This window comes from Apaloderma vittatum, unplaced genomic scaffold, assembly GCF_000703405.1.
Source record: "Apaloderma vittatum isolate BGI_N311 unplaced genomic scaffold, ASM70340v1 scaffold6483, whole genome shotgun sequence".
NCBI classification, from domain to species: domain Eukaryota; kingdom Metazoa; phylum Chordata; class Aves; order Trogoniformes; family Trogonidae; genus Apaloderma; species Apaloderma vittatum.
Genome location: NW_009708505.1, coordinates 5,232 through 18,051, shown reverse-complemented (window position 1 = coordinate 18,051; position 12,820 = coordinate 5,232). Strand labels below are relative to the sequence as shown.

General features: G+C 44.7%; 1 protein-coding gene across 1 annotated transcript in view; it reads right to left on the bottom strand.

Annotated features, from left to right (window-relative positions):
- LOC104271796 overlaps positions 1–1,453 on the bottom strand; it is a gene marked incomplete at its 3' end in the record, with an annotated part of 36,836 nt that extends 35,383 nt beyond the window's left edge. The window contains exon 1 of the mRNA XM_009866581.1: positions 1,408–1,453. Coding sequence (XP_009864883.1) covers positions 1,408–1,453 — 46 coding nt within the window. The remainder of the gene's footprint in view (positions 1–1,407) is intronic.
- Between the last annotated feature and the right edge of the window lie 11,367 nt (positions 1,454–12,820).

Here is a 12,820-nt window from a genome sequence, read left to right as displayed (position 1 = left end):
CTACACTTTAACCCAAATATACAATCTCTGTTTGCAGTTTCTTCTTCGTTAAGAGTAAGTTCATGTGAAATTTATTTAGCAGAGGTTTAAATAACACTAGCTGCTAAGTATTCGGATTTGAAATTTTGTACATTCACAAGAACTCGCATGTGCAAAATTGCCATCGAAAACAGAGGTTGTTTTTGAAATGTATGCCGTAACAGCTCATAACAAAGAGCTGTCCTATGAAGGCAAAATTGCCCGACTTATGTCGCCTTAACATACTAACATTTTAGCCATATTCAGAAGCAAGTGATATCTTAAGTTTTTTCAGAGTTCAGAATTAAAAAAAAATACTATTACCATGTGCAACCATGTCCTGTACTATGGTAGTCATAAAAAACTGTGTTTAAAGCTTGCTGATGTGAAAGCTGTCAGAGCCAGGTGCCCAGCACTTGCAAGATCCATAACTATAACCTTCTGCCTGTTAAGAATTATAAAACATCATCTGATTCTTAAAAATAACTAAGAGATCAACTGACAACAAGCAGGGTAAAAGAGAGCCCGATCTTGCTGTTACTGAAACCAGTGACAGCTTTACTAACATCAGACTGGGCATTTGAAAGTGTTAACTGCAGAAATTCTTCTTTTACTTGTAAAAGTTGATCATCTTCACCTTCCTACTCTACCGTGGTACCAACCAAATTTAAATCACGGGTCTTTATTTCCTGAAGAGAAGTATTTACTCCATGCACTGAACAATCTCTAACTGTGTTATCTAAATTATGTTGGATTCAAATACAAATTCTACATAATTCTGCAACTGAAATCCAAACCGTATTGCAAAGCCACAAGCACAGCCCCTATAGACCAAATGGCAGCTGCATGCCCAGGCCCGGGAACTTGCTCCAGTGACTACTTACATTGAGTATTTACATTTTCATGACAAGATTCTCCGGTTTATGTTTTCCTCCCCTACCCTCGCCTTTTTATTTCTTCCCAATCCAGAAAGGCATTCTGACATCCTGTAAGTTTATCTATCAGGTTGATGTCAGTGGTGACATCATATGGCATTCAAAACTGAAAAAATAATTTACACAGGCAGTACCTTGACAATTTTTTGTGTTCAGACAAACACGTACTCAATGGAAGGGCACAGCTTTGGCCCCATTAGTCTATAAGTTTACTAATGGAGGAGCATGGAATTTGGCATTTCTTTTGCAAAATCATACTTGAGATACAGTTACACTTTTACCAAAAACTCTATGTTAGCATAAAGGCCATGTCACGTAACATTGGATTCCAGAATGACAGAGAAAAACAGATCCTAAGCTACAAGCTCATCGAAGCCGTTACCGGCACTCTTCCTTGACGGTGGAAGAGCAGGCTTGGCCCATGCACGCTCTCTCCTAGGGGCTCACCACCTACCCTTTTGTGTCCTGTAATCCACCATCTTGTTCTCATTTTGACCCATCTCTTAACAGAAAAACTCTGGACAGTTATCGTAAATACAATTTCACAGTTAGGAAAAATGTATCTCTTGTTTTGACATCAAAATCTACATACATTTGGCAGGTTTCTGCTCCAAAAGTAAATAAGCTAAGTTAGCAATTACCGTATCTTACTCAAAACAGACAAGTGGAATGTTTTAATTTTACTTTATCCTTGACTGATTTTTGGTTGCCTTGCTTGGATAATTTTTTTTATATTACTACTTTTATGCTGAGGTTTTCTTATTTCTTCACATTTTATCTTAGAAAGTAAGGTGGAAAAACATCAGTCTTCTGAAAAATACATAAAAGCAATAAATTCAGTCCTAATCAAGTGGAAGTATATGGGATCAGCGTTGGTCACTGGCAATTTTAGCAACACACTTCCTCCCATGTTGGTTAAACACAGGAGACTGCTCTAGTCTTTGAGCTGCTGTAGGGCAGCTGGCTCCAGCACGTAACAAAACTGCATTTTTTGGAATCCCTTAAATGAGGGCAAAGGTTTGAGTCAGCCTCTGTTGGCATTAATTTGCTTTGCTCCCTAATGACTGAAAAGGGGACAGAGAACATATATGTGAAGACAACGGCACTTAGATTCACTTTATATTATTGAAGTCATCGTTTCAGGCTCTCCCCCTCTGTTTGCACAGACCCGTCCCATCGCTGAGAGCGCCACACCTCCGTGTGAGGAGGAGGCCGGTGGGATGAAGCCTCTTGAGCTTAGACACAGACACATCTCCCTGAAGGTGCTGCTCACACCACGATTCCCCCTGTTCCTCTTTCATTTACTTTTTCTCCTACTCTGTCTTTATTTTTAAAAAAATCATCATCTTTCGTAGGATCAACCATAAGAAAAAGTAATGGCCAAGCTCCCTCCTAGAGGAGCTGCTGTAGGGGCGGCAGGACAGTGACGGATCGCCCCTCGGACGGCAAACACAGGGCGGGGGCACTGCCAGGAGGGAGCCAGGAGCCGCCGTGCTGTGGGACGTGAGCCCTGGGCAAGGCCAGGCTGGCACTACTCAGGAGCAGGGTGAGGTGGTTTTACGGAGCAGCATGGTCATGGTGATGGCCTGCTGGGAACCCTGACCTGAGTACTTGATCTTCGCCTGCCCGTCCATCCACCCACTAAGCTAGCCAGCGAAACAGAGAAACAAGGGGCAAAAGCATGCCACATCCAAAAAAAAAAAAAAGACTGGGTCTATACACTCATGTAATTAAGAAGTCCCAGAGGTTTGGAGGGGAACAGTGCCTGTGAGGCTGAAGCAAAAGAAGGTGATCAGACTTTGTCACAGGCACCGGGCCAAATTACAGGGAGTCACTTAACTCCACCACCGTGCTTCTGCTCCCGCTCCATAATAGGCATAAAACCAAGAGCTGAGAGGTTCCTCTGTGGTTGCCTTAATCTTCTGGAGATAAATGTTATTTAAGGAGCCAGCATTAAAAAGTGGTGTCACTGCTGGCCTTACCTCAGCCTCAGCAATGACTAGAAGCCACAAGTCAGAAGGAAGGACACTCAAACAGCTGCAGCTAAAGTTTGCCCTTAGGTGCACAGAGCTCACAGGACTCAGGTGAGCAGCACGCACTGACGTCCACTCTCGGGATGCTATTATTTAAGCAGCAGTAATGGCTGAACAAAAAAGCCGGTGAAGAGGTAGAAGGCATTCAGGACAATTGCTTCCCAAATACGTTGTACAGTAAAATAATTCCTGTTTCAATAGCATGAAAATATGTTTTCTAAGACACACCAGCCACAATCACTACTGAAGCCAGGGTTGCAACCACTGAAGTCACTAGGTAATTACACTCTCATTTTTGTCTCTCTCTGCTCTCTCCATCCCAATGATCATTTTTAAATGCTTTGAAAAAGTGTATTTTTACTCCTTCAGTAATACAGAGACAATACAGCAAGAGAATATAAGTTTGGTTCCACTCTGCTCTGTATGTCGCTGACAGAATGGCACCTGAAGTGCCACACACTGCACCCTCAGAGAGTGTGCGCATGTCTCCCAGTGCCAAATGCACTACACAGTTGATAAGAAAAAAAGATGGGCAGGAAACACTTTCAAAGTCAAGTACTAAACCTTTACAGCAACACACCCAGCACTATATTTCTATTTCTAAAACATTAACTTTTTTTTTCTTCTCTTTTTTAAATGATCCATAGTATTTGCCAGCACACAAGAGATAAAATACTGGACATAAAAAACAGAGACTTTTTTAGGTGAAAACTGAGCTAATTATAGGAAATTCACCCAAGCGTGTGTCTGCTACAACAGCCATGCCTTCAGTAAAATCTGGGGGCATCTATGAAGCTGTAACCCTTCAGGAAGGCTGGGTTTGACTTGAAAACATCCGTGGTCTGGCAGCGCAGAAAATCTTATTGTTAGTCAACTCAAAAGATCGGTAACTTTATGCACTGCCCACCCATGGCCTGGTGCAGGGAGGACACACGTCTGCTTCCACCCCCTGCTCCGCCCCAGCATGGGAGGACTCCCTGCTGCCACGCCTGGAGAAGATCCCTGTCCTGCTCCAACTGATTGTGGGACCCAAATGCAAGAGCCAGAACAAGGACAGGGCCAACACAGGGAGGAACCGTGGGCAATGGCAAGATCACAATACAGCACTCTCACGCACACCAAATATTTGCATTTTGCCCGCTCGTCTCAGATGTTCTCCAAGGATGCTTATTTAATTGCTGGGTCACAACTGCTGCAGGCTCAAAGCTTTCGGTTCTTTGTGCTCAGAGAAAGTTGTGAAAGGATTCAGTATCCATTCCCCTAAGAGGGAGAACATCTATTTATGGGGCTACCATTACCTGAACTCCATTCACAGTCACAGTGCTTATTTAACACTTTATCACTCCCAGGAAAGAAGTTAACCTTATCAACATAAGACGCTTCTGAACCAAATGTTGATTTCTAGATGCAATCAAGCTTTACAAGCGAGCAACAGCTCCTCAGTAATTCAGACGGCGTGTGTATGCTCCCTTATCCTATTACACCCGCTTCAAGGACCGCAAGGACCAGTTTAACACTTCCCATAATATAAAAGCTCCATAGTTTGCTAACTAAAATGTCAGAAACTGTGACAGCTTGAGGAAACTGCTGAGAAATATGTTGGGTTACAAGCAAGCCCTCCAGCTGATGGGGGAAACTTTCCTCAATGAGGGCTGTTACCAAGAGCTGCTTTCGGGCCACTCCCTCACCTGTGAGAAACCTTTGAGAACACCATGTACAGAATAGTTTGAGTGCAGAAAATGCTGGTGGCACTTTTTAGTTGGGAGGATTTTGTTGGTGACAGAAGGCTTTCAGTTAAACCTGGGGAGATCTTGCCAATGCCTGTGTATTAGCTGTAATGTACGTGTCAAGATTCACAGCTTTCCCTCTAGAGAAATACTCAAGCACCAATCCACATTGTAAGCCAGTCACACAATAATCACATACTTTCCCTGACCTAGCTATAGGTACTTGCAAGCAATAGCTCTGTGATCTCCCATAATGTTCATGCTTCTTTGCTGCCTTTCAGACACACATCTCTGTACTGTCCTATCCAGCCTTTGCTCCATCCCTCCCATCACATGAAATTACATGCTCCCGACTCAGCATAGGACACAGAATAGCCCCATCCGCCTGCCATTCATCCGCCGTGACTCATCCCACAGCACTCACAGCCTGGGATTTGATACAGCACTCTTAATCCTGACAAATGCAGAGCAGCTTCCATTTCCACCAAGTCAAAGGGAGCTGAGGATCCTCAAAACTTTGCGGACTGAGGATTGTAAATTAGCCAGTATCCAGCTGCTTGGCATGGCAGGAGCACAAAGGATGTTAACAATCTTCACACATTAAATAGCCTCGTATTTTCCACACACATCTAGAGCCTGTCCTTTGGAGAGGTGCAGATCTGAGGCTTGCTCCTCACACTGAAAGAGGAGAATACCTCTGCGCTCGCTCAGCCTACAGCCCAAAGAAGTTAAGTCCTACATAGCACTGGGAGCTGCTACCACAACTAGCATTGGCATGCAGCAAAAAGAGAAAAAAAAGTTTAGAAACAAGTCCTTTGAGCAGGTGCCAGCCAGCCCTTACACCAGCTGGATGAAAGGCCTTCCCTCTCTCCCGCTTAGTTGTTCCACATTAAGATTCTCCACCTCCTAATATCAGCGAGGCAAAAGTCTGCAAAACACAAAAATCTGAAGAAGAGCAGCAAAGGAAAGTAGTGAAGGAAAAGCTGTCACATTTGTTTTTCAAATGATGCGGCGCTGCAGCAGAGCTGCTGCCCGGGAGCGGGCAAGGCGCGGAGCCGGCCCCGAGCCAGGACTCACTGGCTGCCCACGGGGAAAGCGGGAAGCGATCCTGCACCGTCAGCCTGGGCCCTTCTCCCACTGCTGTGGGGAGGGAAAAATGCACATCCAGCAGGAAAACAGGCAGCTTCGTGGGGCTTTGCCTGTGTCCTGAGAGACAGTGAGAATAGGTGCCTGTGAGCGCACCCCGATGCATTCACCGTACCTCACAGCTCACAAGACGGGGAAATCCCCCTGGTCCCTCCGTACCAATGTTCAGGGGAGCAAACAGGTATGTGGTGGAAGCAGCCGGCTGTGGTTTCTACCAGTCATTTGAGCAGATTTACTCCCCTTGGAAAATCAACTTTGCAAGAGAATTCTTTCCAGTTCTCCCCATGTTTACTAGATATTTTACTTGTCTGCATGATCATTTCCTTTAGTAACATTTTGCCTTGGGTTTGGGGGTTTTTTTTGTTGTTTCCTTTTTTGTGGGGTCACCAGGGCATCCCCAGAGAGGTGATGGCATATTCCTCAGCCATGCTCTAACCCTGGGATCCCCCACGGGAACCATGCGTGATCCTCAACTCAATCGCTCACAGCTCCAGAGCCTCCTCCCTGTTCTTTCCCCAGTGCACAGCAAATTCAGCCATTGGTGGCCCTCAGCCAGGAGGGTTTTTTCCACCTTAAATAGGACCGTTATATATTAGTCCTTTCATGGGCCAGGAGGCCAGGGAATAAGACAAGAGGGTTTACTGACATGGCTTATTTAGCTAGTTCAGAGTCTAAATTTGCACAAGTTCTCTAGCTGCTTTTCTCCAAAGTCAGTAACAGGGCTTGGCAGAGACTCTGGGTTTTGCTGGCAAAGTCACCCTTTTTGTGTGAAGGAGGGAGGAGTGGGGAAACCCAAACTGCCGTGTTCTCTAGGTCAGGAAAAAGGAGAAAAAAAAAAAAAAAGAAAAAGAAGGGGAAAAAAAAGAAAATAAGGAAGATGAGACAAATGAGAGAGAATCACAAAGGAACACTGGAAAGGAAAAAAAAGTTAGGAATAGAAAGAGATGTGAAGGTGATTAAGGAGAACAAGACAAACAACAAAATAAGGTAGCTCTAGCAGGTTTATGCAAAGGAGATCTAATTATGGGTGGCTAAATCCTCCAGGACATTAATATTCCATCGTAATGTGTCTAGTTTCCTCCTTTCCAGACATGGCAGGGAGGAAATGAGAATCACTTAGATACACTGTTTAATGAGCAAATGATGGACGATCACCAAATACAGCCTGCCTGATAAGTATCCATTAGCTTAAACTCGCACAGTAAATCTGTGTGCAGCTAACAGGCCTGCCTCTTCAAACACGCCAGCAAAACTTAATGTAACTGCAACTAGAGAAAGCGATTGTTTTAAGTAAAAACCTCATCTTCGTGAGATGAGAAAGGCTGTAGGACATACATAATGACTAATCACAGCCCCTTCCAGGACCGCACACCTGACTCACAAGCCGGAGCATATTTATTCCCAGTGCTCATATTTAGTTTTTGTGTTTCTAATTCACAGACTTCACTGGAGACAGTTATTTCCCATCAAAATCTATTATGTAAATAAATACAAGTGTATAGTGTAATAAAATGCAGCCAGTGTTCCAGGTTGCTCTCAGAATCAACATGTTATACAAGCAATAGGTCTTAAAACTGGGCCTGCCCTATTTCCATACTTTAGTATAGATGTAGGATCGATAGTCTTACTGGCAGCTCTCAGAGCCTGTCATTGAAGGTTAAGCCCCAGAGGGTAAAGTGGGTTGTTTTGGGGATTTTTTTCCCCTCTTTTAATTGCAATACATGTGAAATGCTCAGGAATTTAGAGGCTACCCTGGAAAAGGCCCCCGGCTTGGGGAGCCCGCTGCCCTGTGGTAGACACACGACCCACAGCAGCAGCTCAGTCCCAAACAAGAACCACCTCTTCTGGGCACGCTGGTGAAAAACCATCACGGCAACAGCTCTCATTGGGAACAGCCCGTTTAGGTTCCCCAGGCTTCAGTAGGAAGTATCATACCCATACCCAGTGCTCTGCCACAGGGAAATGCAGTCCCCATTGCAGGGTGCGCTGCCGGTCCCCCCTCTGCCACAAGGCAGGCTGTGCCACCTTCCTGCGCCCCCAGCACAGGGGACCCAACACCAGTGCCTCCTCACCCTCCCTCCTGCCTCTTCGAACAAAAATCACTTTCAATACCGGTTGTGTTTAGTTGTTGCCTCCACCTCAGAAATGCAGCAAGGGGACTGGTGCGTGGGGATCCTTCTGCTTTTTCTGCTTGGAGTTTGCCTGGCCACGAGACGGGTGGTGGGACACAGCCCACCCATGGTCCATGTGTGCCCAACACCAAGTTTGTGCTGACGTGCTGTGGCCCCAGAGCTATCGTCTGCAACGTGCTCCTCTGGACAAGGATGGGAGGAGCACCCAGGGTCCCTACCCTCACCTGCCCCGGCCAGGCTGAGCCCAAGCCCACACCATCCCAGCTCCGGTGGGGCGAGGGCATAGGCATGGGGCAGAGAGCAAAGAGGTGGGGACGGAAGCAGAGATGCCTGAGGACTTGGGGAGCAGGACAGCCAAATCTTGTGGACAGGGGATGGCAAGCACCTGCTGCCTGTGAGTGCGCTCCTCCCTGCATTATTATATGCATTTCTAAGGCAACTGTCACCATAGTGTCTGCATCGTCTTTCAAAAATAGATCTACTACAAGTAAACAGGCACTTTAAAGCTCAAGTGAAACAAAACAGGTGAATCTGGCATTCCCCACACTGCTCATAAAAATCATGTATTTTACTTCAGCAACCAAGAGTTTAAATATTCTTGCTCCATCTGGAACGCTGCTGGAAGACAGAAACACGTACATGTTGAAGCCCTAACAAGCTGAAACAAGGAATGTAGAGAGAGGGGGAATTAACACACTTATAATTCACAAGTAGGACTTTAATTCCATTGAATGAATTTGCAAGTTGTGAAGCAACCCTTTGCTCTGCTAAAACATCAAAAGCAGGTTGAAGCTACCCAAAGACAAGACAAAGGTGCAAGAGACCCACGAAAGCCGACAGACCAGAGATGGATCAGCAAGTACAAAGACCAAGCTGCAACTTAAATACTTGCAATTTCTTACACCTTCCTCCAAACTTGGACCATAGAGGTTGTCCTAGTGAAGGCTCCACTACCATCTTGTGCATTTTGAGCACAGATACCTTGTCAAGGTACACAAGTCTCAGGTGCAGTATTTGCTGTCTGTGGGACACAGAGCTCCGTGCTGGGAGACATCTGACCCAAGAGCTGCAGTTGGCAGAGACCAGGTGCACATGGCCGAGTTCAGCTGAAGGGACAGTAGAGGCCAAGGGGATCACAGAAAGGCCTTTACTGCTTCCTGAAGGCAAAGGAATGGCTACAGTGAAATGAAGTTTCAGAATGAAGCCAAAGCACCACAAAGTTCAAACCCTGGGCTTCGGGCAGAAGAGGCAGTGTCTCACCAAGTCAGGTTTATTGCATGCTTTGTTCTGCAGAAGGGGAGGCGGGGAAGGGGAGGGAAGAGAAAGAGATGGGAAAGAGCCGAATTTTACATCAGAACTACCAAGTTTGTTTACAAGCGGGACATCTAATAAAATAATTTATATGTGCTGGCACTGTCTTGAGGCAGCTAATGACGATCCTGAAAGATTAACATCTAACACATACTAATAGCACAAAGAAAGGGAAATGATCTGAAATTAATTTACATAAACTTTCATATGGAAATAGGAACCAAACGAGGGAAGAACAGAAGTAGACAACCAGGCTCTGCATAGGGGCAGTGAGGCCATAACTCCTTACACTACCTCTTGCTCTGGTAGAGATTTCCGTGCACCAGCAGACCGAGCACACCCTACCTCAGGGCTGCACTCTGCTCCCCACGAGCATCACCCTTCTGGGCTCTACTTAGTCAAAACCATCCCACTAAGTGCACTTCTGTAATAAAAAAACCTCACCAAAAAACAACCCACCAAATCTATTCACTGTCCCACCTGCTACAGTCAGACCAAGAGCCACATCCCTCCAGACCCTCTCGCCACGAGCAGTGAGTAGCTTTTTCCTCTTTGGCAAGGAGCTGCCATGAGGCTGCAATACTCTCCAGCTCAGCTCAGCATCACCATAAATCAAGTTCCACTTTACAGAAATTTACGCACTATGGATTTCATCCAGATCCAACAGAAGCAGATGCAACTTCTCCCATTTCACATGGATCAGGTGTTACGTTATTGTCAGTCGCTTATCCAAGAAAGTGGGGGCACCCCAATTTTCAGACGTCGGTTCAAGGTACCAAGTTTGATATCCATGAAAAATTTGAAGTGTGCTAAAAGGAACAGAAAATTACTTAAAACACCAGCAATCACCTTGAGGGTCACTGATGGTAAAGCACACAACTCTGCTCTTACACCTTTAAGTCTCTTCATAATTCTTCTAAGCAGGTTTTGCTACGTTATGCTGAACACCCCTGTCCTTGCTGCAGCAAGCTCGAGCAGAGCTGTTGGACCAAACACTTTGTTCAGCATCACACTTCTCTCCACAAATACCCCATTCAGCATGCAGGGCTGTTAATCACAGCTGGGGGAAAAAATAAAAATTTAAAAGAAAAAAAATCTTTTACCAGATTTCTACACCTCAACCTGAGGAAAAAAACCCAAAAAACCACAAAACACAACAAAACATGCTGATTTTTACTGTTAATCCTTCAAACTTGTAAATTTTTTTCACTCGCTAACAGTCCTTGTAGCGCAGATCGCACAGGAAAAGGAAAAAGAGAGGAGGCTTTTCCTGACCAGTCATTTTAATTAGAGCTATGAGGGCCTGGAAAAACCCATCTGGTGAGTGGAGTTATTTCCCCTTTTCCCCTCCTCTGGGGATGCTGGTCTCGGTCAGAAAGACCCAAATTCCCAAGAGCGAAGTACCCCAGGCTGTCAGCACACCCACTTGGCTGCTGTTGTGGGGCGGGCGCCGGGGATCAGGCCCTCGATGGCCAAGCGAGGGGGGGTTCAGCTGTCCTGAGAGCGCGCCAGTTTTCGACGGCCATTCCTAGGAGTTTGTTTCTTGAGCAAAGAGCTCACTGTGGCTCTTTCGTGCATGCAGGCGTGTGTGTGTGTGTGTGTGTGGTAATACTCCCCAGGCTCGCTCATTTTAATGCTGCTTTCTCCCCAGATGGAAATATACATATTCTTATTAAGAAAAAAAAATGTGCAAAGTATAAATTTGCATCTGTGATCATTTCTGGTTCATAAATTGTATTTTAATAATAAAACAATATACTCTTCTGTACTGCCTCTTAAATACTGCCTTGTTTGTACACAAGCCTAAATATTTTGATGAAGGAACACACAAACAGTATAAAATAAATATTGTGAAGTGAAATCTACATAAAAGGGTAAATAAAAGCAGGTGTAAAGCTAACACATGGAGAATCCAGTCCCTCACCCTGTCTCCTTCATCACAAGAGGAGGGTTTTTTTGGTCACACACATGAGCAGATGCTCTATGCTCCCTGGGCGTAGATGCCCCACACTTTTCCACTGCTGAATTTTATTGCACAGGTCAAGAAAAATTCTCCAGCTGAGATTCTTCCTAGTAGAAAGAGAGGCTGCTTTGTTGGTTGCATTAAGGTGACAGAAATTGCAACAATGAAGAGAAAGTCGTATATATCACATATATATCCCTTCATAGCATCAAATTTAATTTGCAGAAAAAACAACTTGGCCATCATAAAGTGGAAACTAATATTTTTTACGACCCCTTAACAACCTGTCCTTAGTGCTAACATACTACAAATAAATTTCAACATCTTGTTATACATGTAGTTTATTTTAAACAAGACTAAAAGGGGAACACAGTTCTTATTGAAAATTGGCACACATACAAAGAAAGGGAGAAAGCTGGCTTCTAAAACTTTATCCCAAAGTCTACTCTTTTTTATTCCTTTTACACTTACAACCTTTACACTGAAATGAAACATAGAAGGAGTTTCCAAATATTTTATAATTCTGAATGGATTTCCCTAGTGTAACTGTAATAATATTTTTACAGTTAAAAGATCCACTGATTTAATAAGTGTGATTTGTGTATTTAGAAAATTCATTAGAGCAGACATTCCCCGACATTTTTAGATTTATTTATTTATTTAGCCTAATTTGGGTACACTACTTCAAAAGAACGCTTAGAGCTTCCCAGTTCCTTAGTCACTCACTAATAACATCTAATAATTAATAAAGACATGTAAATTCTTAACTCCCAGAACTATTCCAAACTTACTATCTGTACGCTTCATGTCATGTCTCACTTATAGATATCTGCATTACTTTGTTTCATAAAATGCTGAAGGGACACGTACTTATCTTGCTCTCCACCAAGAGTGGATACGCAGGCATGCTGCAACCAAAGCAAAACTAAATCGAAGCCTGAGCAAACCTCTCAGAGGCTGTGGAGTTTTCTAGGCAACTGTGGAGGCTTTCAGCTGGTTTTACTACCTGGTTGTGTGTCTGTTGTACATGCCCAGTGCCTGCACGCTTGTGCAAACGCACACAGGTTTGTGCAAAAGCGCACACCCGCAGCAGCTGTTGGGGGGCACACACTCCTTGAGCCGCTGTGCCAAAACGGAGGTGTGGTGTCAGGTGAGTACATCAGGACAGCCTCATTAGCACTAATTTTAAAGAGTATTTGGGAGGCAGGAGGGAATGAACCAACCAAATGCACAGCTGTGCTATGGAAAGGAAAGGCCCAATTGAAGAGTACATGCAATGCTCAGGACAGTGGCTCTGGAAGTCTCTGTAGAAGCAAAAAGGACACAAGTGAATAACCTCATCCCCCTTCACAAGGCCACCAGCTCCCTCTCCCTCCAGAGTGTTAAAATCCCTTTTCCATGGGCAGAGACCACAGGAAATAACATTAGCTCAAACCATCTTCACTTAGAGGCAAATTATATTGCGTCTGCTCCTCTCCAACAAGTGCTCCTCTCAGGGCTTTGTGTTCTGCAACGTTTCCTTGTCATAGTTATTTGCTTGGTTTGATTTCTGGCC